General features: G+C 41.7%; 1 protein-coding gene across 4 annotated transcripts in view; it reads left to right on the top strand.

Annotated features, from left to right (window-relative positions):
• The window catches only part of epha8 (eph receptor A8), a 150,982-nt gene that overhangs the window by 114,175 nt on the left and 23,598 nt on the right, over positions 1-13,209 (top strand). For all 4 annotated transcript variants that reach the window (XM_084927461.1, XM_084927460.1, XM_084927459.1 and 1 more), the window contains exons 7-10: positions 1,464-1,619; positions 1,838-2,266; positions 4,373-4,497; positions 7,929-8,091. In XM_084927461.1, coding sequence (XP_084783587.1) covers positions 1,464-1,619; positions 1,838-2,266; positions 4,373-4,497; positions 7,929-8,091 — 873 coding nt within the window. The remainder of the gene's footprint in view (positions 1-1,463; positions 1,620-1,837; positions 2,267-4,372; positions 4,498-7,928; positions 8,092-13,209) is intronic.

Genomic DNA, 13,209 nt, shown 5'->3' with positions numbered 1-13,209 from the left:
GCAGTGTCCTGAACACTTGTTGCTGAGGCTCCATGGCCTCTTCCTCCTTTACCCCCCTGAAAGTCATTTACATGTTACCTGTGTAAGTATCTCCCAAAATCTCTAGTTCATATCTTGTATATAAATACTGTATATTTTCCAAAGTGGGTGTGGTGTAAGACATAATTGGTGTTGCAATTGCTAATTGGTCTCTGGTGTTTGTTTTGAATCTGGTTTGACTTCCTTTTGGGTAAAAGATCAGAGGTTTTCTTTCTTTTCTTTGTTAACCCTAAAGCATCTAATGAAGAGGTCTACTGACACATGGAGGGAACATCATGATTGTTTGGTTTGGTTTAATTTTGGAGCCAAGAAGTCCTCCACATTGTTTGTATTTTGTCCCCATTTCCATTTCATATTCATATGTCAGTCAAAGCTTACCTGTGCATACCTACTGAGTAGTGGACGGATGACTTCCCACTGCCACCAGGTTCAGGCAGATAAAAGCTGTAATTTCAGCTGTGGGAAAGCCAGTGGGATTACATTATTGTGGTAGCAACTTCCCATTCATATCATAAAAATAACTGCATCAAATGCCTGACCCTACATTGAATGAATTTGCTGAACATTTGCATGGGGAGTGGTTTTAATCGTTTACAAACATATCTAAAAATGTCTTCAATAATCAGGAATACATGTCAGCTGTATATTTTCTTATAAATTTGCTCTTCTTGATTTCCCATTTTATGTTTCTTTCAGTGTCTTTGATGTCTAAAGCCCTAAAATGGTCTTCTATTTGCTTTAGAAGGAAAGGTTAGGCAAAGACTGCATCTGTAAACTAAAACACAGCATTCTGGGGAAGCGCAAATTACCATGTGCGAAGAAGAGCAAACAGGGATGCATCGTTTTCATATATGATGCTTTGCTGCGTGTACGCGAGGTTTACCCCTGCCCCATTTACCAAAGCAGAAGCCTATTAACTGCCTGGAAAGAGAATATATTTATCAGAGCCCCTCTATTATTAATCAGTGCAGAGTTAAAAGTGAATATGTATCAGAGCAGCTGAATAAGGTTGAAACACGGTCTGGATTCAGATGGTCTCACTGGGAGTATCAACAGTGCAGCGCCTTTTCAGCCCAAATCTGAACAGAAAGAAGTATGACTTTCATCTCCCCTGCTCTGCAGTCTCTGCGGTTACAAGGCCTGTAATTATACATAGATTAAGGGGGAGTTGGGGTGGGTCTATGTCCTAAAATGAATGCTTTAGAGGAGATGACACAGTTTTGAAAAAGTTGAAGCTTCACGTTGATATGCACAGCTTGCTATAAGAGTGTGATTCATGCCTCTCTGAATGCACTCTCTCTGAATTTTATCACGGTCTGAGTGATTATGGCAATGCAGCTTCCCTGCAAGGTCTCTATTTACTCTATTTATTCTCCCTGCCCCTCTCTCACTCTTTCTCTGTCTCTATCTCCCCGTTTCTGCAGCCTGTGAGGTGGGTTTCTATAAGCCGGTGGCAGGCGATGGTCTGTGTGGTAAATGTCCTCAACACAGCCACTCAGAGACCAGAGCCGCCCTCTCCTGCCCCTGTGACACCAACTACTATCGGGCAGCAGATGACACACCGGCAGCTCCATGCTCCCGTAAGTACAAAAACACCGTGTACCAGAAAGCCCAATCCCACAGGCAAGGTGTGGGATTGCCTTGAAAAAGTGAAAAGACATGCACATAAACACACTCAAACAGCACACGATAACCATGACATGATGTGCTGAACTTATCTTTGCCTCAGAAATCGAATTTACTTTTTTTTCAGACATGATCAAACCTCCGAATGAACTCAAATCTCTCTTTTCTCCAGGCCCTCCATCTGCTCCAGTAAGCGTCATCTCCTCAGTCAATGGGACCTCTGTGAATTTAGAGTGGGACCGTCCTCTGGATACAGGGGGTCGCAGCGACTTGCAGTACAGCGTGTTGTGTATGAAGTGCTCAGGAGAAGGAGGGCCCTGTGAGGACTGTTCATCCTCCCCTGGAGGCATCACTGGTGGAGGGAAGGCAGGTGGAGGGGCAAGTGTTGGGGCAGGGGGAGGAGGGATGGTGGAGCGTTCGGGCACGGCTGCGGTCCGATTCGTTCCTCGCCAGACCGGGCTGAAGGAGTCTTGGGTGACAGTGCTCAACCTGGTGGCCCACACCAACTACTCCTTCCGCATTCTGGCCATGAATGCAGTGTCACACCTAACCAATGAGCCAACACCTTACGCCGTGGTCAACATCACAACGAACCAGGCAGGTAGGGTTCAGAACAATGACGTACTGGAAATCATTACGAGGAGTTTAGTAGGCAGCCCTTACTTTGAATTCAGTTAATCACAACCTTATGTATATCCAGTGTATTTGGCTTGTACTTTTCCTCAAAATAAATTTCTCTGTCTGAAGTGCGATGAGAGGAAATGATCTTGGTGAAGAGTCAGCATTAGGTTAGGTCTGTATTTGTGACTTCATTACTTCCTGGTCCCCAAATATATAATAGACGTTTTTCTCCAGAGGAGCTGGAGCACAAGCCACACCCTCCACACAAGGATCTGTAAAGTGTAGAAATTCAAAAACAGGCAATAGTAATACAAAGAACTCACAAGAAACACAAAAAAGAAACAAAGAAAAATTAGGAAATATAAAGCTGAAAAAAATACAAGGAATGTAAACTAATATGGAGTACAAGGATGTAAAGTCCAATTTGAAGCCTCTAGCTCAGTGATCGCCATGCTAATGGCTACTTTCTCACAGACTTTAAAGTAGAAACAATTGAAGTGTATGACAGAGACTTTGAAATAAAAGAGAAAGTGTCTTAACAGAAACTAAAAAAGTAATGACAGCAGAAAACGAACTGTGAGTTCAAGAGAATTCGCAAGTAGAGATGTTTGTAAGTCTTTTGGTAAAGATTTAAAGAGTCTGTAAATCTCTCACAAATACATTAAGGAGACTTTCTTTATTTTCTGTCATTTATATTCTGTTGCAGTGGTGTAGTTTCTAATTAAAATAAAGCCAGTGAATATTAAAGTGATCCCTGTGAGGCAAAAGCACAGGCGTCAGACAGTTATGTCTACTCTTGGATCTATGACATCATCAGGGCGTCATCTCAGGCCCAAAGCTTTAGTAGACACAGAATCTCCACCCTCCTTACAAATCTCCTGCTCTGAGCCATTCAGAAATAACTTGGCTTAAAGGGAGTGTGGTCTTAAGTAATAAAATAAATAATCATAAATACAAAATCTGTACGTGTAGCACATAAAGTAAATGGATGACAACGGCGTTACAGATCTATAAAGGTGCACTGAAGCAGGATTGTGACTGGTTTATATTGGTAGCATAAGATATGATTGCATCAATTGGTGCATGTTCATACATGCAAGTGCAATGCCCCGTGCACAAATCTAACCTGAAATAAGTCAGTGTGAAAACTATATAATAATCCGAAGCCAAAAGAAGAGAAATGTCATGAAAATGAAATGAAATAAAATGTTTAAATCTCAAGTTTAAAAGTCACCTGTGAGTTATTGGCGACTCACTTGCAGTCACATCATTCGGAGCCTTTATGTGTCAAATGTGCAGAAGTGCCAAAATAACAATATTTAAAAGGAATATGCTGTCTCAGTGACATTTTGTGCTGATAATGAAAAACAGGTTGTGCAATGTGCACTTTGTTTCTGTAAGGACTAGTTGGAATAGCTGCTGCTGACAGCAAACAGAACTCATGGCTAACTTTCTTCTATGCTCCACGCTGACGCCCATTTCTGTTGTGATGAATGTGACAGCAATGACTTGTAATCAGTCTCTGGTTGACTAGTTGGAAGTAACTGTTAATGTCACTCACTGACTAATGCATGTCTCCAAAAGGACGTCTGGTACAAATGACAGGAGGTGAAAAGCAGTGTTTGTGGATGTAAAATTAGGTTTTGTTCTTTTTAATACATCTGTAATACAACTTTGAATTAATTTTAAGACCAAATGTGAGTACAGCACACAAGTAAAAAGCCAAGTTAATACACTGATAACAATACAATATTTTTGTGCAACAGAATTACATTTAATCTAGGTTTAAAGTAAGACTTCATCAAGAAATCTTTTAATCTTTGTTAATTACACCTTGCCTTGGGCAACAATTAGAACCTCGATCTTATTAGCAGTTAAAATTCTAGAAACTCTAGAAATAAAGTTGGATGCCATCAGCGAGTGAGTTGCAGCTTAAAGCTAACAGCAGGTGAAAAAACAAACAAAACAAAAAGCCTGTCAGAGTAGGCCTTTACTTACTTCATAGTAACCTCATCTCCTTACGCTCTGTAACCATGGAAAAACATCTAGAGTTGACAAAACCATGTCTTCCCTGTTTCTTGTGCAGCCCCCTCTGAAGTGTTAGCGATCCGGCAGGAGAACACCAGTCAGAACAGCGTGACTCTGCTGTGGCACGAACCCGATCAGCCCAACGGAGTTATCCTCGAGTACGACATCAAATATTATGAGAAGGTACGCCAGTTGCTACATCTGTACCACTCAAGCCTTAAAAACAGTTCTGTAGTCACTTGTTTGAGGCCGATGCCAACCTATTGTGCTTATTTTCCAAAAAGAACTTACGTGAAACTCTTCAGGCATCTCATGAGAGGAAAAACTGTACCTGTAAACGCATTGTCTTCAAAGGGCCTCGACTAAGCTGAGGCACAATATTGTGAAAACAGAGGAGTGACAGTTGGACAGACTCAGGATAACTTAATACAAGAAAAAGACCCTGCTGGCAGCTGAGCTACTTGAAAGGAAATGGGGGTTTTGAGAGAATGAGAGCAAGAAAGAGAATGAGACGGTGTAGTTTTTCAACTTAGCGAAAGGGACAGTGACAGCGAGCGGCTTGGCGGGCGTGACCTGTCGATAAGCTAATTGCCACAAGTGTTTGCCTGAATGTGCATGTATGTGCATTTGGGTGAGTATGTGTGGTTTTCTCTGTGTGTGTGTGTGTGTGTGTGTGTGTGTGTGTGTGTGTGGTTTGATAGAAATCAGCTAATTGCAGAGGGAGCAGCCTGAGAGCCGGCGGTCTCATAGCCAAACAAGCAGGATGGTGTGGGGAGTTCTGAAGGATTAGCTCGTCTCTTGCGCTGCTGTCTTAATCTGGCCTCGCTCAGGGGTGAGACGCCTGTGGGGGATTTTCAAGTGGACAAGTCAGCAATGTGCTTTCGTAAGGTTTTTTAGTACTGTACTGAACAACAGTGAGTCACGGCGAGGATGGTGGCTGCTGCAGCTGACGATGATGAAAACAAGAGAGAGCCAACACTTTATAATTTGGCTGTTATCCTTCCCCGGGACACCCAAATGATTCAGCTGCTCTACTGTCTCCATGCACCTTGTAACTCTTTATATTGTTTTGTTGAGTGTTTTTCCACCACACATTTAAAATATGTCTAAATTATTGATAATGATATGACAATGATGAACATGATCAAGACTTCAAAATAGGAAAATGGTAAACTGCACATCCCCTTTTTGATGAATATGTACATGTAAACAGCTGAATTTTGTAAGACAGATAGGTATGCATAATAATATTGACAATTCACTTTTAACTAAAAGATGCATCACAAATGAATCTAATATCAAAAAAGAAACAAGAAAATAGGACAAACACGATTCAGGGTTCATTTTTCTGACTGACAGAAGCAGATGAAAAGATTTTCTGAGGCATTTACATGGCAATAAAGTCTAACTGACAGAGCAGGTTATATTCATTTCCTGTGTTCAGCATTGGCTCCAATGAGTCTACTAGTTAAAGAAGACTGTAAGAAATAAAGTGAGTGTTGTGATAGCTATATGTGGATGGTAGATTCAGTGTGATCTTCCATTTTTTTCAATCATCTTTAAAGGCACTTACAGGATAAATCTGGGCTGCAGTTTCCTTATTGTCACCAAATCCTATAATTCTGCCTCATAATTCATTACGTCTTTTCTATGGTGTCTGCAAACCTCAGATCCAGGTCCTCTGCTTCATACCGAAGAGATTCATCATAAGAAATGGGCCTCAATAATAAAGTGTCATTTCCAAAAAAAGCTCAGTTATTTTTTAAAACAATGGTGGCACTGTAGCTTTGATTAAATATTACTCAAACAGGTGGAAATGCTGCATTTTGTTGAGGTCTATTGTCAGCCATGGATCAATACACATTTGGCGCTCTGGTGGGTTTTCATGGAAGAATAATAGCGCATTTGGAAAGGAGTCCAAATAAACTATAGTGTTCATGCATTCATGTGATAAATGTAGTTTAAATTGTTGGTTTGAAGAATATCATCTGCCTGTTGTTTAAGTTTGTTTTTGTTAAAAATGGAATACACAGTAAAAAGTTTTTAATTGCCTACAAAACACAGATGAGGATGCAATATAAAAAGAAAGAGAATGAGAAAAAGTCGGGTTGCTAAGCAGCTTGCAGCTGTATAGCAGCTGTGGGCATGATAAAGCATCTTAAATAATGTGTGCTGTATGAGATTTACCAATTGTATGTGTACAGCAAGGTAAGTTTACATGTATGGCACTATTCACACTGAACTAAGTGTTTTATAGAGGCATAGAAAGAATAAATAGCATTTCTGTTAGAGAGCTACTGGGATTACAACTGATTTCGGTTATTTATCTATCAGAGATGATGATGAACACTGATGATGGATCAGCCCACCAATTTGGCTGAATCAGTGGTTAGCATTTCCTTCATTTTTTTGTGTCCATTATTCTTGGCTTGTGCATGAAGTGTGTAAGCAGAACAGCCTGCAAGACTCTACGTTTGACTGTGTGTTTTTATATTGGGACATATATATTTGTCTTTACTGTGTGGTTTTATCCAAACTGAAAATCTGTGTGCTTTTAAAAGTCCGTTATTATTTGTAGAAAGGGTGTATATAAAATGTAAATAAGAACAGAATCCACCGACTTGCAACTCTCATGGCATATCATGAAATGAAAACTATGACTAAGAAGACCTGGGACCCAGGACTGTTGTCTAGATCAGACAAGAATGGGACAGCATCCTCTCCCAAAAATCCAGCAACTGGATGCAGCACAGTAAAGTACAGACTGTTATTAAAAGACGAGACACTGGTAAACATGGCCTCATCCCAGCTTAATTGTGTTGCCTTCATCTAATTTAAATGAGCTTAAAATTGCAATTTTTCTAATTTAGAATTTGGGACGTTTTCTGTGTTCTATTATAAACTAAATACGCGTTTATGTAAATCATTGCATTGTGCTTTTGTTTACATTTTAGACAGTCTCTCAGCTTTTGGGGGTTATGTCATTATTCTTTAAAAAAAAACACATTTTGAATGAAATGTGGGATTTTGTACCACTGCTTTAGAATTCACTTGTTCATTAATAATAAATAAAGCCACTCATGTCATTGTGTGTTTAAGTAAATATTTTAGTTTTATGTCAGTACATTTGTTGGATTTAGTCAACCCAGAGTGCAATTTTTGTGTCTCATTGTTATGTTTTTTGCAGGTGGTCCTGGATGCAGTAATATTTGCATCGAGGACCTGGGTTTGTCAAGAAAGAGACTTTGATTTGCAGCTTTGTGTTTTCCACTTGATTTTTTCCCCCCAGTCTGCTAATATTTTAATTTTTATTCACTTTTCATTTTGGTATTCAGTCACAGGCTTAGTCACGAAAACAGCCTAGCTTAGTGTAGACCCTAAAGGTTTCTTGCTTAGATTTGGTCTTGCTGTTGTTACAGTTTAATGCATCGCGCACTGATGCCAAATAACAACTTGAATGTAAAACTTGCTTAGCAATGTTTAGCAACATTACTCCACACCTCAAGAATAACAGCCGACTGATTTAATTCATTTCTGAAACTATTGTTCACATTTTTGGAAGTCACACCAATCTTCACAACCCTAATCTTTAGATGTATTTGTCATTCTTGCAGGATAATGAAGAGCACAGTTACTCCACTCTGAAGTCCAAAAACACCAGCGCCCGAGTGTCAGGGCTGAAGCCAGGTACCAAGTATATCTTCCAGGTCCGAGCCAGAACCTCAGCAGGCTGCGGACGCTTCAGCCAGAACATAGAGATCCAGACTGGGAAAGCAGGTGTGTGTATGTGCGTGTACACTGGTCTGCGAGGAGAAAAGAAAAGAGAAAACGCTGTATCGCTAAATTGTTTGGTAAAATCTCCTGCCCTCCATGAGTCACTAGAAACCTTTGATACACTGGGAAAAAAAAGTCCAGTAACAACAGTTAAAAGACTATCACCTCAAAGTCAAGCCAAACAGCACAGCATGGTCCTAGGCTGGAAAGGTTTGGGTGATAACTGCCCCAGTCCACCCCTCTGTTCCATTGATCTGTGCTTTGTTAGAGGGTCACCCCTGTCAGCAAAGCTGCAGCCTACCCAGGCTTCAAACAGCTAAACACATTGCTGCTGTGGGGTAGAAGTTTCATGTCTTTCACCTGACGTAAGAACAACACAGACTGTTACAGAAAACTTCTATTCGAATATTTTTCTTTCCTAATAAGGGATTTGGCAGATAATGTCCTGAGCAGGCGCTAGGTCTGCAAAGCTCAACCACCTGCCTAGTTGGAGTCCCAGTGCTGTTTCACTGACTAATAGCCTCCTTTCGGAGGCTGTTCAGCGGACCAAACTCTCGCTGACTGAACAAGAGGGCTGTACACATTCTATGAGCCTTCATGCTGAGTAATCAATAAGTCCTAAGTTTTATGATAAACAGACAACAGTTGCCTTTTTCCAGAGCTGTGTGTTTTGCCAACTGCAAACTATGCAAATTCTAAGAACTGAGTTGTGCGCAAGCCTGTGACGCTTAACATGAAGACTAGATGGCTTAGTCAGTGCACCACTTTAGTCCACGCTGGGTGGATTCTAATGAACAATGGGCATGTGTACGGTTCCCAGAGGACAAATATAGAATAACTTTTATTTTGCTGATACCCAACTTTCATTTCCAAAGGTCTTTAGCTGTTTTTGCACATGCACTGCAGCCCTGGGCTTTCCTTTTGCGTGCTTGCATAGGCAACAGTCGAGTTCATGTGTGACAATTGTTTTTGACAGTTATAAAATGGACTGGTTAAATTTGGTCACTTAAAATAAAATATTAAGGCTTTGATGATCCAACCTGTATTTAGTTCCAACATCAGGTCAAAATTTTAACTTGTCTAGTAAATTATCCTTTGGCAGAATTCTGTATTGTTCTCTATATATTGTGAAGGTTTGCAGTGGGACCAGTTTGAGGACCATTTGGCACCATCCTGTCTTTTCAGGATTCAGCTTTTTTTAACATCCAGTTCATGTCAGTGTTTGGTTGTGGAGGTTATTTTGCCCTAATCAGTTGGCAGTGGCTGGGTAGTCATACAGGCTGTGACATTGGCTCAGACTGTTAAATCTAACATCTATGTGTCAAATCTATATGTTTTTTTTAAGGTTTGCCATTTCTGTTAACTGACTTTCAACAGCCCAGTGCATCCATTTCATCCACATGTCTTGCCATTTCGTTTGCAATCAATTCTGACTCTGGCGCAGGATGATGACATCTCTATTCTTAATCCTGACAAGTACAAGACTCTGATTTCATCAGCTGTTTCTGAAACAGAGAAAACAACTACCAATAGCCACGCAAAAATGTGGGTGAACGTTAGGTCAGCTGTCAATATCACATAATTACAGAAAATTGCCAATAATTTTCTCACACAAAGCTGTAATTAATTCTACCATCATCAACATTTTCAAGCAGACCTTTTGGAGAAAAGGCGAAATTAGTTTCAAACTAATACTGGAAACCTTCTACTGTCACTTTCAATTTACATGATATATACTTACTTAACTTTGAAGATATACAGAATGGACAGAGTGAGCATGTTTTGCTATTACTTTGTACACACTAAAAATTAATAATGTGGAAAAAATGTACATGATGCAATAACGTCTTTCATGGTAAGTCATAGTAATGGTAAAAGAAAGTACACCATTTCTGCTTCCATAGAAATCCAACTGAAAGTAGAACCCAAGTGCTGCTGATAAAATGCACTTGCTGAACTTGATTATCTGCAAGCGTGAGCACCTTCATAGAAGCCGAAATTTTAGCAGTTTATTGGTTTTGGAGCATTTGTTAACTTAGTGTCAAGGAGAAAAGACATCATCAGCAATTATATGCGCAGTTGTCTTGGAAGGGTTATGAGACCAAACTAGCAAACACTACACACACACACACACATATATAAAAAAAAATCCCCTCTCGCCCCTGCTGGCGGTCTATCCTTCGAGCTTGGATCCTCTACCAGAGACCTGGGAGCTTGAGGGTCCTGTGCAGTACCTTAGCTGTTCCTAGGACTGCACTCTTCTGGACAGAGGTCTCTGATGTTGTTCCTGGGATCTGCTGGAGCCACTCCCCTAGCTTGGGGGTCATTGCACCGAGTTCTCCGATTACCACAGGGACTACTGTTAACGTCACCCTCCACATCTTCCAGAGTTCTTCTCTAAGCCCTTGGTATTTCTCGAGCTTCTCGTGTTCCTTTTCCTGATTTGCTATCACTCAGTATAGGTCATCTGTCACTACAGCCATCTTCCTCTGCTTGTCCACCACCACTACGTCCTGTTGGTTAGCCATCATCAGTTTGTCTGTCTGTCTGATCCCACAGGATCATAGCTCATTCATTCTCAAACACCCTAGGGGACACGTCCCATTTTACCTCAGGGGCATTTTGAAACATCTGCACCTGGGATCTTCCTGGTGCGGTAAATCCCAGACTCTATCAATCTTGTGCTCAGAGGTTGTTCCTGTGCTGCCATAATCAATGCCTCTCTGCTGTTTTTCAGTCCAGCTTTGGTAGGATTTCTGTATGTCAGTCACTTCGTCTATCTGCCAGTGCTACATTCCATGCAGGGGCCTGTCCTTCAATGATGGTTCTTCTGCTTGATCTTTTTCTTCCTTGGGTTTCTGCTGCCTAAGGCATTGATTATGCACACAGTCAGTTGTGGCCATCTTCCTGATGCACTCATGTTTCTTTGTTGTCTCATCATGTATAGTGGTTCTGATACTCACTAGTCCTCAGCCTCCCTCCTTTCGCTTAGCATGCAGGCTCAAGGTGCTGGATTTCGGTTATAACCTTCCATGCATGGTGAGGAGCTTTCTTGTCTTGATGTCAGTGGCTTTGTGTCTCCTTTCTATATTTTATATTCTCATTGCTATAAGATTGATTGCCCAGATCTTGTTGCCCATACCTGAGGACTCCCAAGCAAAGACTCACAGCCTTGGAAAGCTGCTTGAAGAAATAGAAGGCAGGGGAATAAACCAGCTGTTCTCCACAGAATTTACACAGCCTGCACCTGGGGTCTTGCCTGGCGTGACAGACCCCAGCCTCTATGGATCTTGTGCTCAGAGCTTGTTCCTGTGCTACCATGATTAGTGCCTCTGTGCTGTCTTTCAGTCCAGTTTTGTCCAAACACTGGTAGGATTTCTGGATGTCAATCATTTCCTCTATCTGCTGGGGCTCATACCATGCTCAAAACACTCATGTTTTGAGCCATGTACCCGTTCATCAGTACAAAAAGAATTGGCAGGAATATCAGGTAGGGCTGCACAATTAATCGTTAGAAAATCGTGATCTCAATTCATACTTATGTGCGATCTCATTTCCAAATGACAAAGATTTTTTAAAAAAAGAAAAAAAGATGACGATTGTACCGCATTTTGATCCGGGACATAATCTGCATGAAAACAATTCAATTCAATTCAATTCAATTTTATTTATATAGCGCCAAATCACAACAAAAGTCGCCTCAAGGCGCTTCATAGATACAGAGAAAAACCCAACAATCATATGACCCCCTATGAGCAAGCACTTTGGCGACAGTGGGAAGGAAAAACTCCCTTTTAACAGGAAGAAACCTCCGGCAGAACCAGGCTCAGGGAGGGGCGGCCATCTGCTGCGACCGGTTGGGGTGAGAGAAGGAAGACAGGATAAAAGACATGCTGTGGAAGAGAGACAGAGGTTAATAACAGATATGATTCAATGCAGAGAGGTCTATTAATACATAGTGAGTGAGAAAGGTGACTGGAAAGGAAAAACTCAATGCAACAAGCGCTCACTCTTCCTGCTCAGCAAATGACAAGGGCGGAGCCTTATACCACGTGATACAGAAGCCAGCTGGCAGGGAAAAAACAACGGAGAGCACATGAGTGATGATGAAGCTGTAAAGGCCAAGAAAGTGACGGGAGAAAATCCGTCCCGGTCAACCACTCAAACATCAATAACAGGAACCTTATACAGCGCTTCCCCATACCCGTCAAACTCCCGCAGGCACAAAGAAATTACGGAGGCTATCACTTATCACCTGGCTAAAGATATGGCTCCCATCAACACTGTGCAAAGCGAGGGATTTAGGAAAATTATCAACACCCTAGACAAACGCTACACAGTGCCGTCCCACAACTATTTTTCAAATTTTGCACTACCTGCTCTATAGACGCCGTGTCGAGCAACGGTGGAAACGGAATTACACAAAATGTGAGACATTTATTGTTTTTATGTTTATTTATTGTTTTTATGTTCTATCTCAACTGTTACAAAGTTGATGTGCAGTTAATAAGTGCAGTAAATATTTATATTGGAAAAGAAAATCGTGAGAGAATCGTGATCTCAATTCTAAGCAAAAAAATTGTGATTCTCATTTTATGCAAAATCGTGCAGCCCTAATATCAGGATGTGGCGGGGCGTGGTTTGCAGTGCCGTGCAGGTGCAGGTGCGTCCACCTTCCCTGCACGGCATCCACAATCACCCCCGCCGACTTAAATATTGCACTGGGTCCTGTGGTGTTGGTGTTGGTAATGTTGAGCTGGCAGCAGGAGAGAGCTGCAGCTCTGTGTGTGTTTGTGTTTGAATAAAGAATGCTGCAAAGCATGAATGTGCACGCGGGTCTGCTTTGGGTTTGTTACAGTGGTGCCGTAACCCAGGATGGGGACACAGCAGACCCGCAACTGGGCCAGCCGGGGAAGGAGCTGACCCAAATGGTGGCCGAGATGGTGGCCGCACAGCAGGAGGAGACGGCAGTGTTGAGGCGCCGGCAGGAAGAGCTGGAGGACCTGGTTGAGCGCCGCGCGCAGAGGATCGCAAGTCTGGCAGCTCAGATCCAGTCCTGGCCGACACCGCCGACACCCACACCGGCATTCCTTGAATGCATGGGAGTAGCCGACGTCCGTA

The sequence above is a fragment of the Perissodus microlepis genome, chromosome 5 (assembly GCF_051167445.1).
Source record: "Perissodus microlepis isolate ML-2025 ecotype Zambia chromosome 5, ASM5116744v1, whole genome shotgun sequence".
NCBI classification, from domain to species: Eukaryota; Metazoa; Chordata; class Actinopteri; order Cichliformes; family Cichlidae; genus Perissodus; species Perissodus microlepis.
The sequence above is the reverse complement of the archived record's forward strand: the minus strand, read 5'-3'. Positions and strand labels throughout refer to the sequence as shown.